We start from the raw sequence: 25,959 nt of genomic DNA on the forward strand, positions 1-25,959 counted from the left end.
TCATTCGAACCCTAATTCAGAGAAAGCTTCAGAGAGGAAAGAGAAAGATATGGGTCGAGCTTCGAAGATTTGAGAGAGCTTTCGGCAGTAGCTCTTTGCTCTCTCAGCTTCTCAACACGAAGAGTGCTTCTCTCTGCCTCAAGAGTCAAAACCAAACTCAAGAGCTTTCGGCAGTAGCTCCTTCCTCTCTCTTCTCCTCTTTGCTTCTCAACATGAAGAGTGATGTTCTCTGCCCCATGAGTGATGCTCTCTGCCTCAAGTGCTGCTTTCTGCGCCTTCTCTTAGTGGGAGCCAAAAGGCTCCTGCTTTTGAGGTGGGAAGTCTGAACCGAAACCCAAAGCCAATTTGTGCCTTTCCCATTTTTTTAATAATATTTTGGTGCCTTCTGTGAGTGGAAGCCCAAAGGCTCCTGCTTTTGACTTAGGAAGTGGGAACCGAAAGCTAAAGAAAAAAAACATTTCGGGATTTCGGGAATACCGAAAAAATGGGATTTGGAAACCAATCCCATACCGATTACTTCGGTATTTTTCGGGACGGGATTACCGATCTTCGGGGTAATTTTGGTTTGGGATTTTTCGGTTTGGGTTCGGGATTTTTTCGGTTTGGTTTGGGATTTTTGGAATTTTTTTCCAGCCCTACACACAATATGCTATGTGTTTGTGTTAATGATTTTTATTTTGAGTACGACAAATTTGATTACATAAATCTTTCTATTTTTATTTCTGCAATTTTATAGTTTGCAAGACAAGTCATGTGGTTAGCGGTTTTATCAATGTTGTAATTCTAAAAAAAATACATGGCTTTAATTTGAAGATATGCAGATTGTTAACTTCTTAATATTCTATTCATTTGTGTTTCTTAAGTGATTATGTACATAAAATGGCTTGGGCTAATAAAACAATTCAGGAAGATTTGTTGGAGGGGAAAGGCATTGAGGAGAAATAGGAGATGAATAAATTGAGGAAGATGAACAAGAAAGTGAAATGGAGGACGAAGAATTAGAGTAAGAATTGAATTTGTGGCTTGCTTTCCAATGAGTTCAATAAAGATTTCTCTTACCAAAAAAAAAAAAAAAACGAATGTCCCAATAACTCCATTGGACTCCATAAAAATCCACTAAACTTCGTAACAAAATTCATAATATCAAACATTCATTCCACAAATATATTCCTTCGCTACAAATATCACGCAGGCGACTCTCCTCATATTACACTTGTGAAACCCAACTTTACCCCGACTGCCATTCTTTTTCTCAAGCTGCCAAACATTTGACATGTTCAGCAGCCCTAATATGATCGATCAACCTTCATCACACAGCACGACACCCACCCCGGCCCAAAAGGATTTTAGTAGACCAAGAAAGACATATAAGCTACATTAGCATATTGATAAGCTTCATGTCCTGGCTGTATTAAGCATGAATTTGGTGATAGATCTCATTGGCTTGCTAGGTTAAGGGGGGAATTTGATCTCATTGCTGTTTAAGATACAAGTTTGTTTAGGTATTCACATCATTGTTACCTCTTACTGCTAAGGTTTTAGGCAATAATCGAGAGAGAAACTTAGATAAAGTTGTCTCATACAGTAGACATTTCAAAAATGTGTTGGACCCACACAACCCATTTATTTTATGAGTGTAACCGCATGGGGGTAACCCTACTCAAAAATTTCTCCGATGACAACATACTAAGGAATTATTGAACTCATCTTTGGAGATCCACGTACATGTCTCAAAATAACTTCAAGACCCCTTCAATTACAAGAAGTGTTTCAGCAGCCCCCAAAACTTTGATTCTATGCTCAACCCGAAACATATCTGAGCTGGGAACATGTAAGATTGAGCCACGTAACCCAGGCCAAATTTGGCATCCCAACATACATAGAGTTCGGTCACAACTCACAACTCGCAGTAACATTATCAAGATTGCTAAACCCCAGAATTAAATTAAATTAAATTTGTCATCTCATTTGACCATAATTTGAAATTAGGGCGAGAGTGAAATCAACTCAACTGTGAAATATATTACAGATGTCACAGCCTTGTTGCAACAAACGCGGCTATGAAAACCCACCAAGCGTGGCGTTGGGGTTAGAGAACAACTTGGTTGCATAGTATATTGCAGCAGATTATATAATGAGGAATGCTAGAAATATTTTCATTTTAACTTTTTTGTTCTGTAATATTGTATGATGATTCGAACTGCTTATTTTCTAAATCACTCTTTTAACTAATTTTTTTTAAAAAAATAAACTAAATTCAAAATTCCGTAGTCACCTAAAATGTTTTTATCCAATAAATAGACGGATCATGTTCTTCAATTAAACAATGAAATTTTAACAACATTAATCAAATGGCTAAAAGGTTCCTGATTTGGATAATTTTTTTACAAATTTCATTTTTAATGTGTGTCCTAGAAAGTAGATGTTCCAATCATTATGAAATATTAGAGGATGAAAAAAAAGAGTCGAAAATATAAGTGATATTTTACAATAATGTACACTGAAGGAAAGAGGTAAGGTTTGAACCTGTAACACAATAGATTAAAAAAAGAGAACTTTAACGAAAAGCTCCTGATACTGTACATTTTAATGAAAAACCACATTTTTACACTAAAAAGTCAATCATGGTACTATTCACTTTACCATTTATTTTATCCTTATCATTAAAACTCAAAATTTTCAAGCCCTTTTCATTAGTTTTCCTTTAAAAAAAACCTTAATTAACCATTAAGACAATCCACCAAAAGCAAAAATATTAACCACTTTTTAAGAGCAAAGATAACATAATTTTGTGTGTGATAATATTGTGTAGATCTGACATTCCGTAATTCTCAAACTACGTAACTTAATCGTACGTTATTGCATTATAAATACCAAATCTCGAAGCCCATGCAAAATAAATAATATATATGTGAACATATAATATCAACGTTTGGAGTGAATCGAAAATCTCACACTTCGGCCACGCCCATAGCATGCACGGCATTCCATATGAATATACGGTACGAAATGTAGGCCATTCCACAGACCATAAATCGTCTATTCTTTTTCACATTCCCAAGCTACCCTCCTTCAACATCTAATTGCATTCCTCACCTTGCTAATCACCTAGCTCTACACCATTGTGGGGCCCGACTCCACATGGGGAAATCGTATCATGTGGTATTAGAATATCGTTGCATGGAATAATCATTTTACGTGTTATAATGATGATTATCGTGAAGCATAAAAGGCAGAGGAAATTGAAGTTTGCATATTATCATTGAACCACACGACGATATACTTTAAAATACGCATATTATTAATAAATCATACGATGATATTTTTATATTATACAATAATTTCTATAAGGAACACTTTTGTTGTCAAGTGAGTGCTAAGTGACACTAGCTAATTACAACTCAATTAAAACTCTCATGTATTTTGCCATGATTTTTAACTAAAATGTTAAATATGACAATGTTTTGAGAAACAATACGACATTTACAAAGATACCTACGCTAATGGGTCGTGAACTCACTCACAACAAATACAATAGGCCACAACTTAATATTAAACTCACAAAACATGTATTGTCATTGGATTTATGTACGTCAAATATGAGACTTCATTCAACTAAGTAGAGACCGTATGCCGCTAGACCAACTGATATTGATCTTGCATAAAGATGACAATATTGAATAGCATACGATTTTAACTGAATGGTTATACTACTCAGCAGTACCACTTGAGGAGATAGCTTCCCCACACAAATACTCTCCTATTTTACATGGCAATTCATGAGCTTCACTTTGTATTGAACCCATGTATGAGTCATATTACACTACTTAAACCCTCTCCCACTTGCCAACAAAAAAAAAATCCTCTCTCACTATTCTATTTGCCACTAGCATATAAGCATAGGCAATAAAAAGGCCGAGTACTTACTAGGTACAGTCTCATCAAACCTGCACTCCTTTCTTCTTCCTTGCAGATATTTCTTTCCAAACATTATCTCAGCGGTTTGAGTACTGGCAATGTTACCTCTATTTCTACCTTCCTTTCTCCTCCTTGGACTCCTTAATTCCTTACCATTTTCTCATTCCCTCCATGATCAGCAACAAAATCTAGAGCAACCCAATTCACTTCCCGACCAGCTTTGCCATGAAAAATGTGGACAACTTCAACTACCCTTCCCATTTCACTTGAACAAGTCTTGCAGTTCAGTCTCTGATGCTTTCCACCTCTCTTGCCAAAACTCAACAACCCTTTTCCTCAACATTGGTTCCGAAAGCTACCGCGTGCTAGAATTCTTCTCAGATGGTCTACTAGTGGACTTTCCGGGCTTCTCTTCGTGCAGCCAGTACAACGACTTGAACTCCTTCGATTTCTTGGGAAATGATCATTTAGGAGTCGCAGTTGAAAACGTGGTTGGCTTGTACGATTGTGAGGACTCTTCTTTGTGCAAGACAGATTGTGAAACAAATGACTTGCCTGGTTGTGATGGCAATGATAATGGCTCTCCTGCTTGCTGCTACCCCCTCTCTGATCATAGCGTGTGGCATCTCGGTGACAAGTTTTCGGTTTTTGCCAAGTTTGGATGCAGGGGGTTTTCCAGTTGGGTTGTGGAAAGAGGGTCTAACTTGGGGAAGAGAGGGATAAAATTGGAATGGGCAGTGCCAAAGAACTCATCCAAGGGAGTTTGTGATAGCAATGCTTATATTACTAATGCAACAGTGGTTGAAGGAGGGGTGAGATGCATGTGTCCAGATGGGTTCCTTGGTGATGGCTTTGCAGCTGGTGCAGGATGCTTGAAATGTGAGTAATTTATGATAATGTTTCAAATATCTATTTTTCACTTTAAAAATCATACTTTGACTATTAATTGCATCTAACATGTTCTTTCATAATAAAGATAAAGAAGTTTGATGTTCTTTAATCAATTGCAAGCCTTTGAAGAAAATTGTACTTTATTTTAAGGAAAAAAAAAAACACTCTGACAACTATGTCAGCGTGTTCAATTGGAGAACAATTCTTCGACTAACTATTTGTCATGTTTTATATGATTCTTAGCTTTAAAATTCCTTTGGTGCCCCTCTTCACTTGAAATGTCGCCATGGTTTTTTATTTCTTTTATGAAGTACTGAGATTGAAATGTATTTTTCTACGGTGTAATGTTATCATTTATATAGGCCTCTATGTCAAAAGCCCTTTTATTTTTTCACATTGTTGGTGTTGCGCTGAAAACTTTAAAACAACCACTAGTATAACCATGGCATTACTTACAATTGACATGCCTTTGGCAGCATGCATCAAGGACAGAAAGGAAGCATATGGCAATGATTGCTTAAAGGAAAAGCATGGTGGCCGGAAACTTGTAATTTTCGGTGGTAAGTGACGGAAGACTAAAGAAAATAAACCAATGTCGGCATTATTAAAGCTTCCTATTCATTGTTGTGGAATAATATCATGACATGTTGAACTGCAGGAGTTCTAGCTCCAGTTTTCATCATAGCCTCCTCGATTGCACTTTTGTATATACTAAAGCGGCCTGCTAAGCCTGGGACATTTGATCCTGCTCAGAAAGTCCATTTTCACAACACAATATCATTCCGAAAAGCTAGTAGGATGCGGCTATTCACTTACCATGAGCTAGAGGAAGCTACGAAAGGGTTTGAGGAGGATCAGAAACTTGCACATGGCAACAATGGCACAATCTTTGCTGGGGTTCTTGGTGATGGATCGCACATTGCAGTGCACAAGGTGGAATGTGAAAAGGAAAAAGACCTAATTCAAGTCCTATCACAAATTGAGGTTTTATCTGCAGTTTTGCACCAAAATATTGCGCGACTCATTGGATGCTGCATTGACTTGGCCTACACTCCACTGCTGGTATATGAACATCCTGCGAATGGTACCCTCGAGGATCATTTGCATCAAAATGGAGGACAAAATGTTGCTCTTGACTGGTACAAGAGGCTGAACATTGCCGCTGAAACAGCAAGTGTTCTTGCCCTTTTGCAATACGAAATTTCTCCTCCCATTTTCCACTGTGATCTCAAATCTGCCTGCATCTTCATTGACGACAACTTTTCTAGCAAAGTTGCCGGATTTGCGCTACTGAATTCCAGTCCTGGAGATTGTTCTCAGTCACACAATCACGAAGGTTCGCACTTTCAGCAAAATGATGTTTATGCCTTTGGTATCATGCTATTTGAGATGATTGCAGGCTCAAATTGCTTGGACTTGCCGGCGGTAGCTCTGCAAAAGATAAGGAGTGGGAAGGTGGAAGAGATTGTGGATCCACTTCTCTACTATCACGAGCAACCTTCACACATGCGTGAGCAGATAGAGGTGGTTGCAGACCTTGCCATGAGGTGCTTGTTGTTTGGTGGAGATGGGAAGCTGGGAATGTATGACGTTGTGCATGAATTAGTACATATTAGAAGAGACAGCAGTGATGGAGGGAGCAAGAGAGGGCCTGGACTAGAGGAAACATTTTCAAACTCGAGCCTGCTTCAGATGATTTCGATGTCTCCTGATTCGAAATATGTGCCTTGAATTTGTTATGACTGGTAAAAAAATGTGACTGCAGCTCAACAAAATTTGCAGTTCATTTCACTTTCCATAGAAGTTTACATGCATTTATTTGCTGCTCTTATGTGTTGTGTATATCAACAGATCAGAAGTGAATTCAAATAGATCAAAACTTCAAAACTTGCATCTCATATAATCATGCCTGCCTGCCTGTCTATGTTCATCAAACGAAACTCTAATGATGGAATACTGAGTGGAAAAAATATTGTAACCCTCATGATATAAACTCACTCTTTCCATGAGTTTTAAATCTAATGCAAATTATAATAGTAAACCATGGGAGCAAAATTTCATGCAATTCGAAATAGGTAAATTGTGTATCTTCCTCTACAGCCGAGAAATGTTTTAGTGTGACACTCACATAAAAAAAGAATTTCCTAAGTTCATGAAAAAATCAACCTTCTCTCAAATTAGTAACATCACTTGGAGGTCGATTAAGACTTTTATGGACAACCTTCACGAGTCTTTAAATGCAGTGGATTGGATATGCTAATTAATAAATTTACGTTTCATTTGTGAGTTGTCAAAATGCAATGGATTTGGATATGCTAATTAATAAATTTACGTTTCATTTGTGAGTTGTCAAATGATGCAATTTAAATTGTTAATCCTCCTGTGCATGCACCCGAATTTCATTGAAATCTTGATCAATATATTGGCAGTAAAACCAGCAATATTAGAGGACTCATCGCCATGAGTCTGAGAAAATTAAGCTAGGATATCATAAAACCAAACTTCTAGGGTTCAACCGTTACAGATGGGGTTTGCTGCTACCTTCTCTCAGACACTAACACGTGGCACTGCCTCAAAGTTTTAACCAATCCCCGCCTTTCTCTCTGTCTCTCTCCCTTCCCCTCCCAATCTACTATAAATATGTATGTCATGCAAAGACTAAATATATTCTTAGCACTTATTTCCTATTAATCTTTGTCTTTCTAGTTTCTATCTCAACCCCAAACGTCCTTAAGGTGCGTATGCTTCAATCTAATCTTGTAAATCAATGATCTTGTCTTGGGTTTGATAGCTCCAATCCTTACTTCTCAGTTATTCTGCTGACGTGTTTGCATGAGAGAAAGGGTGTTAGCTTGTTTTACATTGTTGGGTTACTCCCTGACACTTCAAGCTTTTGAAGTCCAAAAATCGGTTAAAACCTTTTCTTGTTTCAACATGTCAGTGATGTTGAAGATCTTATAAACTGAAATGTTGTACCTAAATGTGTAAATTATGATGGCCTGCGTAGTGGCATATGCTCAGAATTTGCTATTTACATATCAATTGTTCATGTTTTATGATTAAATGCATGTTTTCTGCCTATTTTTCATTAGATGGCTTCTGAAGATCAAAGTGAAGAAGCTAAAGCAGCTATTCAAGAACACAAAAAAGCTCCTAAGTTAAATGAGAGGATTCTTTCTTCTCTCTCAAGAAAATCAGTTGCTGCACATCCTTGGCATGATCTTGAAATTGGTACTCATATATAACAGTTTCATCATGATATATATACATCATGTTGCGACTAATCATCATGTTGCGAATTCTTGTCTGCAGGACCTAAAGCTCCCCATATTTTCAACGTTGTATGTATCCGCTCGTACTTTATCAAGTAACTAGGAACTAGGGGGATTTATAGAAGTTTTGCAAATTGAATTGTTTGATGGATTGGTACAGGTTGTTGAGATCTCAAAGGGAAGCAAAGTCAAATATGAACTTGACAAGAAGACAGGACTCATTAAGGTATGAAATTTTTCAGAGTTCTCTTCTAAGATCATTACTTTCTCCCTATGTTATATATTTATCTATATATGTTAAGATTGTTCTTAATGCTTCCGACAATTTCTCAGGTTGATCGGATTTTGTATTCCTCAGTTGTCTATCCTCACAACTACGGTTTCATCCCTCGCACATTGTGTGAAGACAATGATCCCCTGGATGTGTTGGTTCTCATGCAGGTGACATGTTTAATTTTCATATACATCGATTCTGCAAAATATCAGTCTGCCAAACTACATCGAATGGTGATGGAAGTAGAAGAGAATCAGATTGCCAAATAGGCCAAAAACCTGGCACACAAGTTGTGTTTGTGTCGATTTTGTATCAAAACAGTTATTCTAACGGATCGTGTCATGGCACACGAATTATCTTAACGGGTTTAAGAATTCAAACCCCAACTTGAACTGTTAGAATTAACGGGGTTACCTGACATGTCCCTTTTGCATCATTAAGAACAAACTTCACATAAGTTTCTTTTGATTCGTAAGTTTCTTTTGATTCAACAATAGGACTACAATTTCATTAAGCACTTCAAGTTTAGATCTACATTCCACATAAATATTACTTCCAAAACACATCATTTTACGTGAAAAATATAGAACAGGTATAATACGTGAAATATGGAACGAGTATAATGTGTCAAGTATACATAAGTACATGTATAATATGCATATTATACATGAATTTACGTGTACTGTGCTTATGAGAGAGCTAGAGCTTTTAGTTTAACAGGTTCAAAAGGGTTACCCACACGTAGACCTAAATCAACACTTTATTTAACGTGTCCTTAACAGGTTGACTCAATAACACACCTAAACCGTTAAGCCTTGACCTGAAACCTGTTATAATATTCATGTTGTTTCATTTTGGGTTAACAGGTCATGTATAAGATTGCCAGGTCAAAAAGACACCATAATATAACCAAAATGCTACATGTTCCTTGACCAACAAGTTTCCATTCTAGTCTCATTAATTAGCTAATTAGTCCATCATAATTTTCATATTAGCAAGTTGATTTATCTAAATCAGCGAAGTTAAACAGGAACCTGTTCATCCGGGCTGTTTTCTGCGAGCCAAAGCGATTGGAGTAATGCCTATGATTGACCAGGTACTACTCCATAGCTCTCTAGCAAATTGAAACTCTACCACTACTTTCTGCTTTTATTTGTTTTCCCTCACTTTTATGGCTTTATGCTTTTAATCCAGGGAGAGGAAGATGATAAAATCATTGCAGTCTGTGCCGATGATCCAGCATATAACCATTACACTGACATCAAAGAGCTTCCTCCTCATCGCCTCACTGAGATTCGTCGGTTCTTTGAAGACTGTATCCTTTACAATTTTACTTTGAAACTTAACGTATTCCTTTAGATGTATATTTGAATGTTATTTTGGGGGTTATAACATTTTGAAGAACAATTGCAAAGTGGTTGCTTAACACATTGTTATAGACAAGAAGAATGAGAACAAAGAGGTTGCAGTTGACCAGTTTTTGCCTGCTCCCAATGCTGCTACAGTTATCCAGTATTCCATGTAAGTCTTTGCATCTAAACACAATATCAACCCACTCACACGGGGATCATAGCTCACGTCGATAAGAGCATTGACCCTTACACCCGAATTTCTGTGTTTGCTTCCCCCTCCCTAAATATTGCTCGTATAAAAATAAAAAACAAAATCAAGTCTTCCAATTACGCAAAAAACATAAGAAACATTGAAGGAACTGACTTGTAATTTTGTTGGCGCAGGGACCTTTATGCAGAGTACATAATGCTCACCTTAAGGCGATAAAGTTACATACAGGTGGCTAAAATATTTACAATAAGTCATTTCATCAATGATATAGCTGAAGATTTCAGGCTAAACTTCAAGTTTTTTACTTTGCTGTATTTCGGATTATGATTATATAACCTTGTTCGGTTGATTAATCATATCACCAAAGAATGTTTGTTAAACATCATGTGTTTAAGGTTTGAGTGTGCTATAATAACTTCCCTTTTCTTAATAATCTGCTTCAATTTTGAAGGGCTTTGTAGTTCTGTTGGAAATATTAGTATTTTAGGTATTATATTGTTTGAGTTTTCTTCTAAGTTTAGTTTGGGCCTAACCTGTTAGTATTAAGGTGAGGTTTGTTTGCTATAAATGTAGCTTCGTAGAATAAGTTGGTCACAATGTAGTCTCTTGAGGTTTTATAGTCATTTGCATTCTAGTTTGTTTAATAATATTTTTATTATTGTGTAGTCTTATTGTGCACTATGATATTTAACATCAGAGAGGTTTAATTCTTCGGAATTTAATCAGTCCTTGATTCGCATCAGCTTATTTGTGTTCATTGTTTAGATTGTCGTTGGTTTAGTTTGAAAAAATATATATATAAAATGTCATCGCCTTGAGCTGCCGGAGCCACACCGCACCGGAACCAAGCCAAAACCTAAAGTATGTAACCAAAGCCACCGCTCGCACCAGATCCTGCCTAGAAACCGCTCAGCTTGCACTTGCTCCTGCATCTGCACCAGTTCAAACCACCGCCTGCCATTGATCAACGCTGCCACATCACCACCAACCCACTGCAAATACAAACTAGTTTGCTGCCAACCTTCCCGCTACGCTGCACCAGTGCTTAATTGTCCAATGCAACCCGCTTGTTGCCTGCATCCGCTGCCCCACCACCGTTGTTGCTCGACCCTGTACTCCGCTGCAGTCTTGAACCCACTGAACTACCGCTGCAACAGAATCTCATCGCCACTGCATGCTGTTGTCACCCTTGCCGCCTGCAACCAAAAGTCTCCTCCATCGAATTGTTTGCACTTGCTGTTGTTTTTGAAATTCTTGTCCTTGCCTTTTTGTTGTTGATTTGACGGTTGTATTGGAGTTTTAATGAAGTCTGAGGATTTCTGCACTTGAGATATGAAAATCTGGTCCGTTTAGCGACAAGTTCTATCCATACTCTCAACATTAGCCAATCTGAATCTTCGCCAGTTCGCCAGTTAGGTCAAGTCAAGTCTAGTTTGCATGCCTACTAGTCTGCCTTATGAAGCTAGTCCACATCTGCTTGTTTTCAAACCCATGTCGTATACCGTCATGAGTTTGACGGAGGGTGTTAGAAATATTAGTATTTTAGGTATTATATTGTTTGGGTTTTCTTATAAGTTTTGTTTGGGCCTAGCCTATTAGTATTAGGGTTAGGTTTGTTCACTGTAAATATAATGCTTCGTAGTTTTGTAGAATAAGTTCGTCACAATGTAATCTCTTGAGATTTTATAACCGTTTCGGCATTTTAGTTTATTTAATAATATTCTTATTATTGTGTAGCCTTATTCTTTGTGCACTCTGATATTCAACTAGTTCAGCATTCTCTCTTGCATCACAAATCCCGAGTTTGATTCACCTCTCCCTCGCTATCGCTTCTTAAAAAAAAATTGATTCAGTTCTGATTTATAATAATGGTATCTTATATCAACTTAGATATGAGAGAAAATAATGCCTTGCTTTATAAGAATGAAGTTTTAACAAAACACTCCCGGTACTGTTCACTTTTAATGAAAAACCACATTTATACATTTCTCTGGTACTATTCACTATACCTTTAAAAAAGGGTTTTTCATTAAAAGAATTTTTTTTTTGGACTTTTCGTTAGTTTTCCTTTATAAGAATGCATCTCGACTGGTTACATCAAATCAATGACGACTGAAGCTTGTAGAAGTACAAAAAGTTAGCAATCCATATTTCCAGTCGACTCAATTGTTGGAGTAAAATCCATTTCCTATCCTGGTTTGGTTTCACAGTTTATCTAGGACGAGTAAGGTTAGAAATCTCTTAATAACTAAGGCTTCTTCAAGCTCGTCAAATAAGATCACCTGTTTAGAACTGTCGAGTTTGGAAACAAAGAAATGAGTTCTCAACTTTTACAATCACACAATAAGAACCTTATTCACATGAACTGTTCTAGAATTGGTAAAAATCAAGTCCAACGCATCAACTTAATGTGGTCCTTATAATGCCTAAACATTTTGGTTCTCTGAGACCAAATTACAAGAGATCGCCGCATCAAATCCTATCTAGGAGCCTAGCAGATTTGACAATAAACTCACACAAAAAAAGCAATAAAAATCCAATATGTAACGACCATAAAAGGATTTTGGGCAGGGCATCTTCACCCATTTCGAAATTGATTTTGCGTTAAGTGCTCAGTTTTTAACACTGTTGAGGCAACAAGTAGTGTTGCAAATATCAACACCCCTTAATAACATCTCTTATTTCCTTGGCCTTAATAACACATGATATAGGTCCTGAGAAGATTATTACACATAAACTAAGTGAGAGAGAATTAAGATATATTTTTTATTATACCCAAATTTTTCTTATCAAAAACGACAAAAAAAAAAAAAAAAAAACCATCTTTTGGTATAGTGGTTGTTCACACCCTCCTAAGCACATAACTAAATATTTAAATAGGAAAACTAACCAAAAGGGCTTGAAAACTTTAAATTTTAACCAAAAACCATGTTAAAAGTTTATTTAATGGTTAGTACAAAACCTAATATCAAATCAGCCCAATAAAACCGGCCCAACCAAAATAATTTATTGTGCTTCCAATTGTACCCCTAACGTCAAGTTTCCTCACCCGTTTATTTGGTCCGTTTCCTTCATATGCAGAGAGAAAGTCTATAAATTCAGATTAATTTATGTAATTTTCTCATTACATCTTGCCATCATCCGATCTTCTCCGTCAAACTCTGAAACACCCGAGAATGCCTTCTAAACGATGATTTCTTGGAAGAGTGTATCTCTATGACTCGCAACCCTCAACAACACCGTCCTTTCTATTGTAAAAGCTGCCTACTTGAAAGAGTCAAGAATGATGATTGTTTAGAACAATGCAAGGGCCACTTAAGGAGGCAATCTATTAAAGAATGTTGGGGCAAGTGTGGCTACCATAGACTGTGGAAATCGAGTAGTCCAGAGAGGCTTAAATTGGAAGTTGCAGGTTGGAATCTATTTAAAATGCTCTTTCTGATTATTGTTAGTTGATGGAGTGAGGTATTTGTTTTATTATTGATGTAAATCTGTGCATATATTGTTCATGAGTTTTAGTGGTTATATTCTCGAAAGATGTGATAAACAAGTGCAGATCTTGGTTCGGAAAGAAGCGGAGATGTCGTATGACTTTCCTAATCTACCTTTCATCGAAGAAAACTAGCTAGTTGGATCATCGCTGCCGTACCTGAGGTGCATGCATTAGCGAATACATCCTTCATCATCTGTTTATGTCCGTCCCCTTGGATCATCGCTGGCGTACTTCACGGCGTCCTATGCTATCTGGATATCGTTTCTATTGCGCCGTGACAAATCCAATATCGGCTGTCGAACCGACAAAAGTCGATATTCAAAGGACATTAGTATTGGAGAAGGTTTGTGCTATTGAATTTTGATTTGGAAATATTGATTATTTTTCGGTTCTAAATGTTCGGGCTGTGATATTTTTTGTTTTTGGGTGTTTGAAGTTTTTGGTTTTTAAATTAATTTGCAAATTTAGGATTTCAAGTGCGATATGATGAAGAATTATTGGTCCATGTTTCTGATTTAACCGTGACCAACAACCCTTAACCATCTCTGATCGCTCTTCCATTTTTACCAATTTCAAAATTTCATTTAAAATATTTTTAGTTTTAATTTTTTTAATTTTGTTTGAATTTTGTGTTTATCTTGCAAGAGGTCGCACTTGGTGTGATGGCAAGTGTCTTCGCCCATGAGCGGTAGGTCTCGGGTTCGAGACTTGGGAGCAGCCTCTCCATAAATGGGGGTAAGGCTAGCCGACATTCACCTCTCCCAGACCCTGCGTAAAGCGGGAGCCTTGTGCACTGGGTACGACCTTTTTTTTTTGTTGTGTTTATCTTGCTCTGTGATTATGTGCCTACAATGGGCAATGTATGTTATTCTGATTCAGAACATGACTGGATAACTTTTGAGAGCAATTATGAGAGCAATTAGTTTCTAATTGTTGTTTAATTTTTGTTTTTGGGTTTAATCTTTATTTTTTTTACAATTTAATTTTGCAAATTAAAATTTTTGTTGCTGGGCTTTATGAGAGCAAAGAAGTTGCCAAGAGAGAGGTTCTTCGGTGCATCAACCAGGTGATTGTGTGCTAATGAACTCTTAATACAGTTTGTAGTATTTAGACTTGTTGAGTCACTAAGAGAGAGTGATTAGGAAGTTAATTGAGCTTGTTTCACATTCTCTAACTTAAATTACAAATAGTATGCACTTCCAGAAGTTCAATTAGGTGGACTTCACTTGCAGTTCAACATGGGCTAGCTGCAATTGGTCAAAATTGATTGCCCATCGTTTTCCTTTAGGCTTTCACATCTCGAAATGCAAATGGCTCAAAATAATTTCAACTTTAACAAGTATGTTTATTCTGTGATCCAAATGCAATCTTCGACCCTCTTAACTTTTTTTTTTTTTGCGCACAGCCAAATGGAGATGACCCAAAATTTCCTGATTGTAGATTTATCCAGATGCAGTCTTCTTTTGTTTGTCCTATTTCTTAAACGGAACACTAGTACTATCACTGTTTCATAAACTAAACACTGACTATTTGTTAAACGAAACACTAGTATTATCACTGTTTCGTAAACTAAACACTGACTATTTATCAAACAAACACTAGTACTATCACTGTTTCATAAACTAAATAGAACACTAGTACTATCACTGTTTCATAAACTAAACACTGACTATTTATCAAACAAACACTAGTATTATCACTGTTTCGTAAATTAAACACTGACTATTTCTTAAACGGAACACTAGTACTATCACTGTTTAGTAAACTAAACACTGACTATTTATCAAACGAACACTAGTACTATCACTGTTTCGTAAACAAAATCGAACACTAGTACTATCACGGTTTCGTAAACTAAACACTGATTATTTCTTAAACGGATCACTAGTACTATCACTGTTTCGTAAACTAAACACTGACTATTTCTTAAACGGAACACTACTATCACTGTTTCGTAAACTAAACACTGACTATTTCTTAAACGGAACACTAGTACTATAACTGTTTCGTAAACTAAACACTGACTATTTCTTAAACGGAACACTAGTACTATCGCTGTTATGTAAACTAAACACTGATTATTTATCAAACGAACACTAGTACTATCACTGTTTCGTAAACTAAACACTGACTATTTCTTAAACGGAACACTAGTACTATCACTGTTTGGTAAACTAAACACTGACTATTTATCAAACGAACACTAGTACTATCACTGTTTCGTAAACAAAATCTAACACTAGTACTATCACTGTTTCGTAAACAAAACACTGACTATTTCTTAAACGGAACACTAGTACTATCACTGTTTCGTAAACTAAACACTAATTATTTCTTAAACGAAACACTAGTACTATCACTGTTACGTAAACTAAACACTGACTATTTATCAAACGAACACTAGTACTATCACTATTTCGTAAATTAAACACTGACTATTTCTTAAACGAAACACTAGTACTATCACTGTTTAATAAACTAAACACTGACTATTTATCAAAGAACACTAGTACTATCACTATTTCGTAAACAAAATCGAGCACTAGTACTATCACTGTTATGTAAACTAAACACTGACTATTTCTTAAACGGAACACTAGTACTATCACTATTTCATAAACTAAACACTGACTATTTATCAAACGAACACTAGAACTATCACTGTTTCATAAACTAAACACTAACTATTTATCAAACGAACACGAGTGCTATCACTGTTTCGTAAATTAAACACTGACTATTTATCAAACGAACACTAATACTATCACTGTTTCGTAAACAAAATCGAACACTAGTACTGTCACTATTTCGTAAACTAAACACTAACTATTTCTTAAACGGATCACTAGTACCATCACTGTTTCGTAAACTAAACACTGACTATTTATCAAACGAACACTAGTACTATCACTGTTTCGTAAACTAAACACTGACTATTTCTTAAACGGAACACTAGTACTATCACTGTTTCGTAAATTAAACACTGACTATTTCTTAAACGAAACATTAGTACTATCACTGTTTAGTAAACTAAACACTGACTATTTATTAAACGAACACTAGTACTATCATTGTTTCGTAAACAAAATCGAACACTAGTACTATCACTGTTTCGTAAACTAAACACTGACTATTTCTTAAACGGAACATTAGTACTATCACTGTTTCGTAAACTTATCATTGTTTCGTAAACTAAACACTGACTATTTCTTAAACAAAACACTAGTACTATCACTGTTTCATAAACTAAACACTGATTATTTATCAAACGAATACTAGTACTATCACTATTTCGTAAACTAAACGGAACACTAGTATTATCACTGTTTCATAAACTAAACACTGACTATTTATCAAACGAACACTAGTATTATCATTGTTTCGTAAATTAAACACTGACTATTTGTTAAACGGAACACTAGTACTATCACTGTTTAGTAAACTAAACACTGACTATTTATCAAACTGACACAGGTACTACACAATTTATTAAACTGACTGACTATTTTTGAACAGAACCAAAATAACCCATCCTAATAAGTAACAATGAGCGCACTTACGACAGTGACTTTAATTATTAGACTATTAGTCAATTAGGCAACCAGAAATTGGATTACCAAATTAGCTAATCCTAACCCACCACCCTCATGACAAGTCATCTTAGTTATGTGTGCTATGCTGATGCTATATATATAAAAATCAAACAAGTAACAAGCACGTTCAAGGAAACTTGGATAAATGGCTCACAAGTACTATAACAATGCACTAGTGCTACTAGTGTTTGTCAGCGTTGTGGCGCAGGAAGAAACGTTAATGGTGGGTGTTGCTCAACGAGATCTTTTATTATGGTCTCGTTTCTTTGAAAGTTTGCTTTATATATATATAACAACATCCAAACCAGGCTTTTCATAGTACAACATCCAACCCAGGCTTTTCATGTGGATTTTCTTCCTTGGAACAAGCTGCTTCTTCTCAGCCCTCATCGATGCATTCTGAATGGAATTAAGACAAGCCATTTTTCATCTTCTTCGTCACACCATCAACCAGCTTATTGCCAGATGATGCGGCCTCCTCCCTTCCCCTTTTTCGTTCCATATACACATACTTTTCAAAGTTGCTAGAGGCTTGGCTATATCCAAAACGAAATGCAGCTTTTTTCTCACACAAACTTTTATAAGAGATTAGCACGGTGAAACGCAAATCACCGTTGTATCTAAAAATCAAGAAGTCTCAGCATTCTACGTAATGGTCTATCACAAATGTCGGCCACCCATGATGCAAGAACAAACCACCATTCTGTTGAATCAATTCAATACTCCACGCACTGCCGCTAGGGTCAAACAACAAAACTAACCCAGTTATTCTGCCTTCCATTTTTCTCATGAATCTTCATGGGATTTTCAGTCTTTCGGAGCTCAAATCATCATAATAAAACGCAAAAAATGAGGGCTCCTCGCATTCTGAGCTTCCTCCATTGAAATTAGCTTTGCAAGTTTCAAACTCTTATCAGAAAACAGAATCTCGGTGAAATTTTCTGAGTAACCAAACAGGTCCTACCATTTTCCCCTCCGATTTAAAATTAACGAAGCAAGAACGAACAAAATTCAAGATGGGATTTGTGATCGTATAAATTATTAGGTTTTTTTTTCAATTTGTTTTTATGAGGAAGTGGCATACTTGTAAAAAAAAAAAAGGAAAGTCTATTTCTAATGGGAGTGGCTGACGGAGTGAGGTTCCATTAGGGGTAAGAGCTGGGGAAAAAAAATATTTCGTTTTGGGCTTTTAATTCAGCCCATGTGTATTCAAGGTTATAGGGCCTGATATTTAATAGTTTTGTCCTTATCATGAAATATAAAGCCCTTTTGGTTAAATGATAGTATAGGATGGTTTTTGGTTAAAGTAAACTTAACCCAAGCCTTTTTCATTAAAGCTCCCTATTTAAATACATCACCCTAGGAAACAATAGCAAGATTGACCAATTAAATTTTCAAATAATATACAAGCTACTAGAACCGCCATGTTTATGGTCATTTCCACGTACTGAACACTCTAGTTATAGATCCATAAACAACAAAATATTACACAAGTACCAAATCATGAATAGTAATGCCAAAGTAATGGAATTAAATTATTATTTTAGAATACCGTCAAAAAAATATTATATTACAAAGATTGATGTTGAGTTAGTTGAGATTTGCCCAAATAATCCCATCTGAATTTTTACTATCCAGGTGAGGTTCACCTATCTTGTACGTGTTACTATAGATTGAGATTTTCTCTATGTTTGACTTAATTAATTCTTATTTGTTATAATAAGAGCAACTTTTCGGGTAAAAGAGGAGTTCAAATGTATAATCTCGAGAAGGATCGGAGATATTTAACTAAAAAGAGGCATTTTAAAAAATTTGTGTTTTGTTATGAGACAAATCAAAATAGTTTTCACCACTTCATCTACATTTGGTGTAATGTCTTAATCCGTTGCTTTTTTCTCATTCTCAAATCTCTCTTTATTGTTATTTTTTCACGTATTGTGTTAATAGTCTATTACTCATTTATACTAACAAAATATAGCAACTCAAAAAGTATTTAGACTTGAGAATGCAAGATAAAGCGATGAAAGGGAGTGGGGGACTTTAAAAATTGAGACGAATCTTTTAATTATTTTTACAAGCTTAATATAAGGTTTTGCACAAGGAAAGATTGAGAGGAGGCACATGGTCGGATGATACACACACACACACACACATATATATATATATATATTTCTCTCTTAAATTTGAGTGCAAAAATAATGCTAAACAATGGAGCTAAAACAACAAAGTTTTATTTCATTACATGGAGTCGGCTAAATGAGTCCTGGAACGCCAATGTTCTTAGTTTTGTATCTAGTTTTCTGTTAACTCCAAATACTCCATGTTTTTTTTCTCAAAATGTCTTTTCAAGTCTTTCTTGGTTTTTCTCTACCATTTTTTCCTAGAACCTGTCTCATAATTGCATTTTATAACCATAGCATTCATAGGTATTTGTTTCACATATCTAAATCACCTTAATTGATTTTCTCTCATTTTATCTTTAATTGCGGTCACTTCTATTTAACAACTAACATGGAAAAGTAAAAAATTAAACACGGTCTTGATTTTTTTTTTTTTTTTGTCAAACGATAGATTTTTTTAGATTAGATGTTAGATTAAAGAGTCGACGAAATTCAAACTCACATCGTAGTAAAAAGGCAAAACACGATCTTGAATTAATGCAGGGTAAATACTCATTACAACGAGTTCAGACCCTTGTATGTTGAAGCAATAAACACATTTTCATTTCATTTTCTGAATCCTTTTTCAAATTTAACATAAAACAAAAACAAATAATCAAAGTAAAAGATTAACCAACTTCGAAGGTTCAACGTAAGGGTTGGGTATTCAAGTAGCGACCTTCTCTCGTAGGTAGACACGAGGCAATCCCTCAAACGTTTTGACCAACCCCTTCCTTCTCTCCTCCTTTCCCACATAATATATAAATATTTTATGTTCATCCAATCACTCCAGCCTTATAAGTACATTTGCTCTTCAATCCTCTTTTTCTTAGTTTCAAGTTTCTGCATCAACAAACACCAAGATTCCCCAACTGCCCTTTTTGCACTTTCAAGGTGTTTATTATATTTTTGCTTCTGTTCATGATTCTGTATTATGTTTTATCATATATAAACCATGATTATTATGAAAACCTTTGTCTTAGTTTTGCTTTATATCTTTGTTTAGGCTTCCTAATCTTGTAATTAACGATCTTGTCTTTGATCGGGTTGTTCTTGTTCATCACATTTTTCACAGTAAAAACGTGTCTTTGACTAATCAACTGTGCTATAAATTGCAATGTCCAAAATGTATGAATTGTGAGGGATTTGGATATAGGGATTTAAATGGGCTTGTTGATCTTTAATCACCATGTGTAATCCTGTAACATTTACCTCAAATCTCCTAGTAATCCTGTTATATTTAGCTCAACATTTGGATTGGTAATTTTGTTTTCCCAGGCCATGATTTATTCAAGTGTGTTGATGTTTCGCTCATCAATATCCTATTTGTTGTTTGAATGTTTTTTGTTCCTAATAGCTGCAATGTGATGTTTTACCCTTTTACTTTTTACCTGAATATGGTTAGAGATGTCTGAAGGAGAAGAACCTAAAACTCAAAAAGCTCCCAAATTGAATGAGAGGATCCTTTCATCTCTGTCAAGAAGATCAGTTGCTGCACATCCTTGGCATGATCTTGAAATTGGTACCTACAGCTTCACCCTTACTAGATCTCTCTAGCTTTTGCTCATACCTTTCTTTTTGGGTAGCGATTTTGACGCGCCTCTTTCAGCCATCTGCACTCTAAACTGAATATTTTACTATTTGTCCCACACTCACGGATGGAGGGCAGGAGGCTAAACAATGAGCGTTAAAATCACTAGCCCCTTTCTTTTATTCTTTCGTTTCGGTTCTTTTCCTGGAAGAAACTGATCATGTTGCGAAATCTTTGTTTGCAGGACCTAGTGCACCCGATATTTTCAACGTTGTATGTATCTGCTCCTTCTTTATCAAATAACCAGCATTAGTTTCCGTTGAGCCAAAACAAGTGACTAGAGGAAATCATATATGTTGTCAATAAAGTTGCAAATTAACTGAATTGTTTGTTGGATTGGTTCAGGTTATCGAGATAACAAAGGGAAGCAAAGTCAAATATGAACTTGACAAGAAGACAGGAATGATTAAGGTATGAAAAAAAAATTCACAGCTCTGAATTACCTTGAGAGTTACTTTCTTCATGTCTCAAGTATCTAAGTTCAGATTGTTCTTAAATGTTTTGCATAAACTCTCAGGTTGATCGGATTTTATACTCGTCGGTGGTGTATCCTCACAATTACGGCTTCATCCCTCGCACCTTGTGTGAAGACAATGATCCACTGGATGTTTTAGTCCTCATGCAGGTGGTTTTTCAGATTTTCAGTCATCTTTTCGAAGAAATTTTCGTTATCCAAATCCATTCGAACATAACAAAATAATTAGTATAATTCATAAAGTATTGATGAGTATTTATTTAAATAAATGAATTAAAACAGGAACCTGTGCTTCCGGGTTGCTTTCTGCGAGCCAGAGCCATTGGAGTGATGCCCATGATTGATCAGGTTGAGCCTCTACCATCTTTCTATAACTGTTCAGTTTTGTGCATGAACTTTCACAATTACTGATTCATGTTTTTAATCCAGGGAGAGAAGGATGATAAGATCATCGCAGTCTGCGCCGATGATCCAGAGTACACACATTACACTGCACTCGATGACCTCCCCCCTCATCGCCTTTCTGAGATTCGTCGCTTCTTTGAAGACTGTATCCTTCAGTTCACATTCATACTTTAAAACTTAATGCATCGCTTTAGATTTTAAGACTTCAATGGAATTACAATGCTGCACCATTTTTCTTAACATATTGCTCAGACAAGAAGAATGAGAACAAAGAGGTTGCAGTAAACGCCTTCTTGCCCGCTAGCACTGCTCTTGAAGCTATCCAGTACTCAATGTAAGTTTTATCTTTAGGAACCACAAGCTTCTGAGACATGGCGATCGAAGCTCTAATGTTTCTTGTTGCTTAAGAAAGAGAAAAAAACTGATGCGTGTCTGACTTTTATGTTTTGGTGCAGGGATCTTTATGCTGAGTACATAATGCACACCTTAAGGCGGTAAACATACAAACCACTAATTACAAATAAGTCATTTTTATCAATGGCAGAAGGAAGATTTCATGCAGAACTTCCCCAGTTTTACTATTTCTGTTCTGGATTCGATTGGTGATTGTTTGGTTGATTAGTAAAGTTAAGAGGAAGTCACTGGAGAATGTTGTTTCCCTTTCCATTACGTGCGGTTTCACCGTTTGACAGCGGTATCATCTTCTGGTTCGGATCTTCTTGCTTCAGTGGTAGAGCATCTCGCCCCTGCATTCACGACAAGATTCTGACTCTTGCTCTTGGCGTCCTTGGACTTTAAAACGGAAAAGATTACCTATCTTCAAAAATTCTTCGAATTAGAATGTCTAAACAATTATAACGAATTTCCTTCATTAATTTGCTTATTTAGTTTTATCCAGCTGGAATGGAGGATGTGTTCCAATCCTAAATTAAAATGATGATTTATTTTCAATTTGGACATTGAGAGAGGCAGTACAACTTTCATGAAAATTCACTTCATCTGACAACATCAATTCATCGGCAATGAAACCCTAATAAACCTGAAATGATTTGGGGTTCAGGGTTCACCTCGTCCGGAATCTCTGGATAGAGGAATGTTTGCTACCTTCCTTCTCTTTGACATTCTCTCATTTTGTTCCCATTCTACAATTTTTTTTTTTTTTTTACAAACGATATTATCTACACCAAATGGGAGGGGTAGGCTTAGCCTCATAATGAGCTAGCAATAATCGAACCTAAGACCTCTCACTTATGAGTGAAGATGAATACTACTAGACCATAGTATTAAGTGGTTATTCCCATTCTACAATTAGGTTTGATGAAAGAAACTGCTCGTCTTTTAGGTCACTCTTTAAAAATCCCATCTACAAAATATAAATCAAATTGAAAACTTTCATTCTTGTAAATATTACCGTATGAATGGACGCATCCGGTGTTTTGGTGGAATAGTGAATTATCACATTGTTGATCAAATGTTTAAATATTTTTTCGATTTGGTTAATATTTTGCAAGAATAACCATGAAGGATCACGAACTGACGGAAAATATAAAAGAGAAAAGGAGAAAGTACAGGGAACATAATTACAAAGGGAAATGCTGCTACTAATTAAAAGGCCACTGGTTACGAGTAGACTTGGCATTTTTCACCCGACCCGTTAATCCGACCCGACCTGGTCCATTAAAATTAGTATTCGGATGGGTGATGAACGGGTCAAGTGGTTAACGGGTCAACCCGTTAAATAACGGGTCATTTTGGGTGAACCCGCGAAATCCGTTAACCACCCGTTAAGACCCGTTATTGAGGACTTTTGTGTAATTTCAACAATTCTAATAGAAAACCCTCATGTTCCTCACGTCTCTCTCTCGCACCGTCGCACGGCTTCGGTCTCCGCAAGTGTTGCCATTGCCGCCGGTACTGGCAATTCCTCCCCACGTTCTTCAAAACTTTAACCCCACGGCTCCTTTTCCATTTCTTCCCCACCTCTCTCTCTCTTCTCTCTCTCCCTCTCCCTACAAAACCTTTATCTTCGACGTTTCTGCTAATCAGTTCATGTTATTTCTAATATCAGGTAAGTCTCTATCTCTCATTTCTTTGCTTTAGAATTCTTATGGAAGATTGTTGCAATTTTTGGTAGACCCTTATTGTTTTTTGGATTTTGTAGGCCCTTTTGCGTATGAATCAATGAGGTTCCATTATTTGCTAATATGGGTTTATTTGTTTTGTCGTAAATATGTTGAATTGCAGTCTCATTTGTTATGTATGAGCTTAAAGGGAGCTTCTTTCCCCTTCCCAACTACTCGCTTTGAATTTGTCAAAATGTTAATTTCGAAATGTTAGCCATAAATGTTTTGATTTGGGTTTGTTTTGGTTATTAGTTTTGGTTATTCATTTATCCTTTATGCGATGAGGATACACTTCAAAAGTTATGAAATTTTGAAAATTGTAGTCATATTGTAGTTTCGAAGTATGAATTTTCCCGATTTTTCTGAAATATTGAAAGGGAGTTGGTTTTCCAGGTTCCAAAATAAAATGTAATTCTGGTATAGGACCTTTTGTGTGTGTGGAGAATGAAACTATTATAAGTGGCATTCGAATATTTTTTTTTTTTGGGACAAACAGAGAACTTTCATTAATAAAAACTAATACAAGAAATGGAAGGCCCATAGGCAAGCCAAATACAAGTAAAAACAACCGACAAGCTCATAAAGAGCAAGCTTACATCAACAAAAACCCTAGATCTGAAAAAATAAATAAATAAATAAAATAAAAAAATAAAAAAAAAGCAAACTCCACCACGCCAGCTGTGCCGCTATCGCCGATCCGTCACCACCACCAAGAGAAAGAACCCACAAACAAACTAGATGAACGGAAAATAGGGGTGAGCGAGAAGTGGCATTCAAATTTATTTATCAATTTTTCGATTGAACGTTTAATTATTGTTTGTATTCTTGTGCATCGTAACAAAGCTCCAGGTGTTCATCAAATCACTCAATGACTTGCATATGCACACAAACCGAATGAAGGAAGGAGGTGGCTAGCACAAGCACTAGGATGCTAAGAACGGGTGTAATTGATTTGGAAGAAAAGTGTAAAAAAAAAAAAAAAAAAAAAAAGGTTAACGGGTGAAACGGGTTGAAACGGGTGACCCATTAGCTTAACGAGTTGGGTTCGGGTGACCCGTTAAGCTTAACGAGTTGGGTTCGGGTGACCCGTTAGCTTAATGGGTCGGATTGAACCTGACCTAAACCCAATAAACCCGACCCGTTTACAGGTCTAGTTACGAGATGCATAGAAATTAGAAATCTCTCTACTATTTTTCATCTCATAAAAAAGCCATCGCCACATTTGAAATTAGGGAGCTTTAATGAAAAAGGTTTGGGCCAACAAATATTTAACCAAAAACCATTCTAAAATGTTATTTAACCAAAAGGCTCAAAGTTTAATAAAAAACCATCCTCTTATCACCCTTCTCTGGCTTAAGCGGTGCAACCTCCACACAGCACTTTTCAATTGGGTTTTTTCAACTGCTTCAACAACGGCAACCCCAACAACAACATCTTCGGTGTCGAGTTTGATGTCTTCGAAAACCAAGTGTTACACCCACCCCTAATTTAAATTGTATTTTCACTAAATTTAAGATTATCTTGCTTTTAAAATTGTTTTTGGGTCTTAATTAGTATGCCCAAGGGGCCCACCCCTTGATTTTGTCCCCCATGACCCCTTCTTCTTTCTTCTCTCCTTCTCTGCACACTTCATACTCTCTCTCGAAACCCACTCATCTCTCTCCCACTCTATCACCGTGAGCACCCACACACACACACACCCACCACCACAACTACCTAGCTACAACACCACCATCACCTCTGGAACTTTCTTCTCTATATCTCCCCCGTCTCGGCGAAGCTTTGGGACACCCAGAGAACACCCAAGTCTCCCCCGACACCTCCAGCAACTTTTGAGACAATTTCCAGCCAAACCACGGTGAGTTTGCCGACGTACAAGGTATCAATCTCTTCGTCTTGCTGAATACTACAACTTTCCTTTTTGTTTCACCCAATTTTGTTGAGTATTGAAGAAGTTATATCCATTTGAATCTTACCCAGTTTCCAGCGAGTCTGACGGCTTTCGAGGCGTTTTCCGGCCAATCCACGACGAGTTAGATATCGTGCAAGGTACCATTCTCTTCGTCTCTTCGAGGGCTACAATTTCTGTTTTAAATCACTCGATTTAGTTGAGTATTGACAAAGTTATAAACGTTTAAAGTTTGTCTAGATTTCCGGCCGAAATCCAACCTTCTCTTTCAATTGGGACCAGCAACCCATGTT

The 25,959-nt window shown here is 36.4% G+C and overlaps 3 protein-coding genes and 1 non-coding gene across 4 annotated transcripts; all 4 read left to right on the top strand.

The window, feature by feature from the left end:
• Positions 1–3,948: 3,948 nt before the first annotated feature.
• Positions 3,949–6,682, top strand: LOC103424936 (probably inactive receptor-like protein kinase At2g46850). Its single transcript, XM_008363049.4, has 3 exons — positions 3,949–4,797; positions 5,286–5,369; positions 5,468–6,682. Exons 1-3 carry the CDS (start codon positions 4,017–4,019, stop codon positions 6,538–6,540), a joined length of 1,938 nt encoding a protein of 645 aa, XP_008361271.2. The 5' UTR covers positions 3,949–4,016; the 3' UTR covers positions 6,541–6,682.
• Positions 6,683–7,444: 762 nt separating this feature from the next.
• On the top strand, positions 7,445–10,351 carry LOC103422432 (soluble inorganic pyrophosphatase 1-like). The gene is made up of 9 exons (XM_008360526.3): positions 7,445–7,544; positions 7,902–8,040; positions 8,122–8,150; positions 8,242–8,307; positions 8,415–8,522; positions 9,386–9,451; positions 9,550–9,670; positions 9,795–9,876; positions 10,092–10,351. The coding sequence occupies exons 2-9, from the start codon at positions 7,902–7,904 to the stop codon at positions 10,132–10,134; spliced, it is 654 nt and encodes a 217-aa protein (XP_008358748.1). The 5' UTR covers positions 7,445–7,544; the 3' UTR covers positions 10,135–10,351.
• Positions 10,352–14,239: 3,888 nt separating this feature from the next.
• On the top strand, positions 14,240–14,317 carry LOC114826858 (small nucleolar RNA U54). The gene has a single exon (XR_003775865.1). It is a non-coding gene; the product is annotated as a small nucleolar RNA U54 (small nucleolar RNA).
• A 5,545-nt stretch (positions 14,318–19,862) lies between these two features.
• Positions 19,863–22,623, top strand: LOC103422349 (soluble inorganic pyrophosphatase 1-like). Its single transcript, XM_008360432.4, has 9 exons — positions 19,863–20,057; positions 20,569–20,685; positions 20,939–20,967; positions 21,100–21,165; positions 21,272–21,379; positions 21,512–21,577; positions 21,659–21,779; positions 21,887–21,968; positions 22,090–22,623. The coding sequence occupies exons 2-9, from the start codon at positions 20,571–20,573 to the stop codon at positions 22,130–22,132; spliced, it is 630 nt and encodes a 209-aa protein (XP_008358654.1). The 5' UTR covers positions 19,863–20,057; positions 20,569–20,570; the 3' UTR covers positions 22,133–22,623.
• The last annotated feature ends 3,336 nt before the right edge of the window (positions 22,624–25,959 follow it).

Source organism: Malus domestica, chromosome 01, assembly GCF_042453785.1.
Source record: "Malus domestica chromosome 01, GDT2T_hap1".
In the NCBI taxonomy this organism is placed as follows: domain Eukaryota; kingdom Viridiplantae; phylum Streptophyta; class Magnoliopsida; order Rosales; family Rosaceae; genus Malus; species Malus domestica.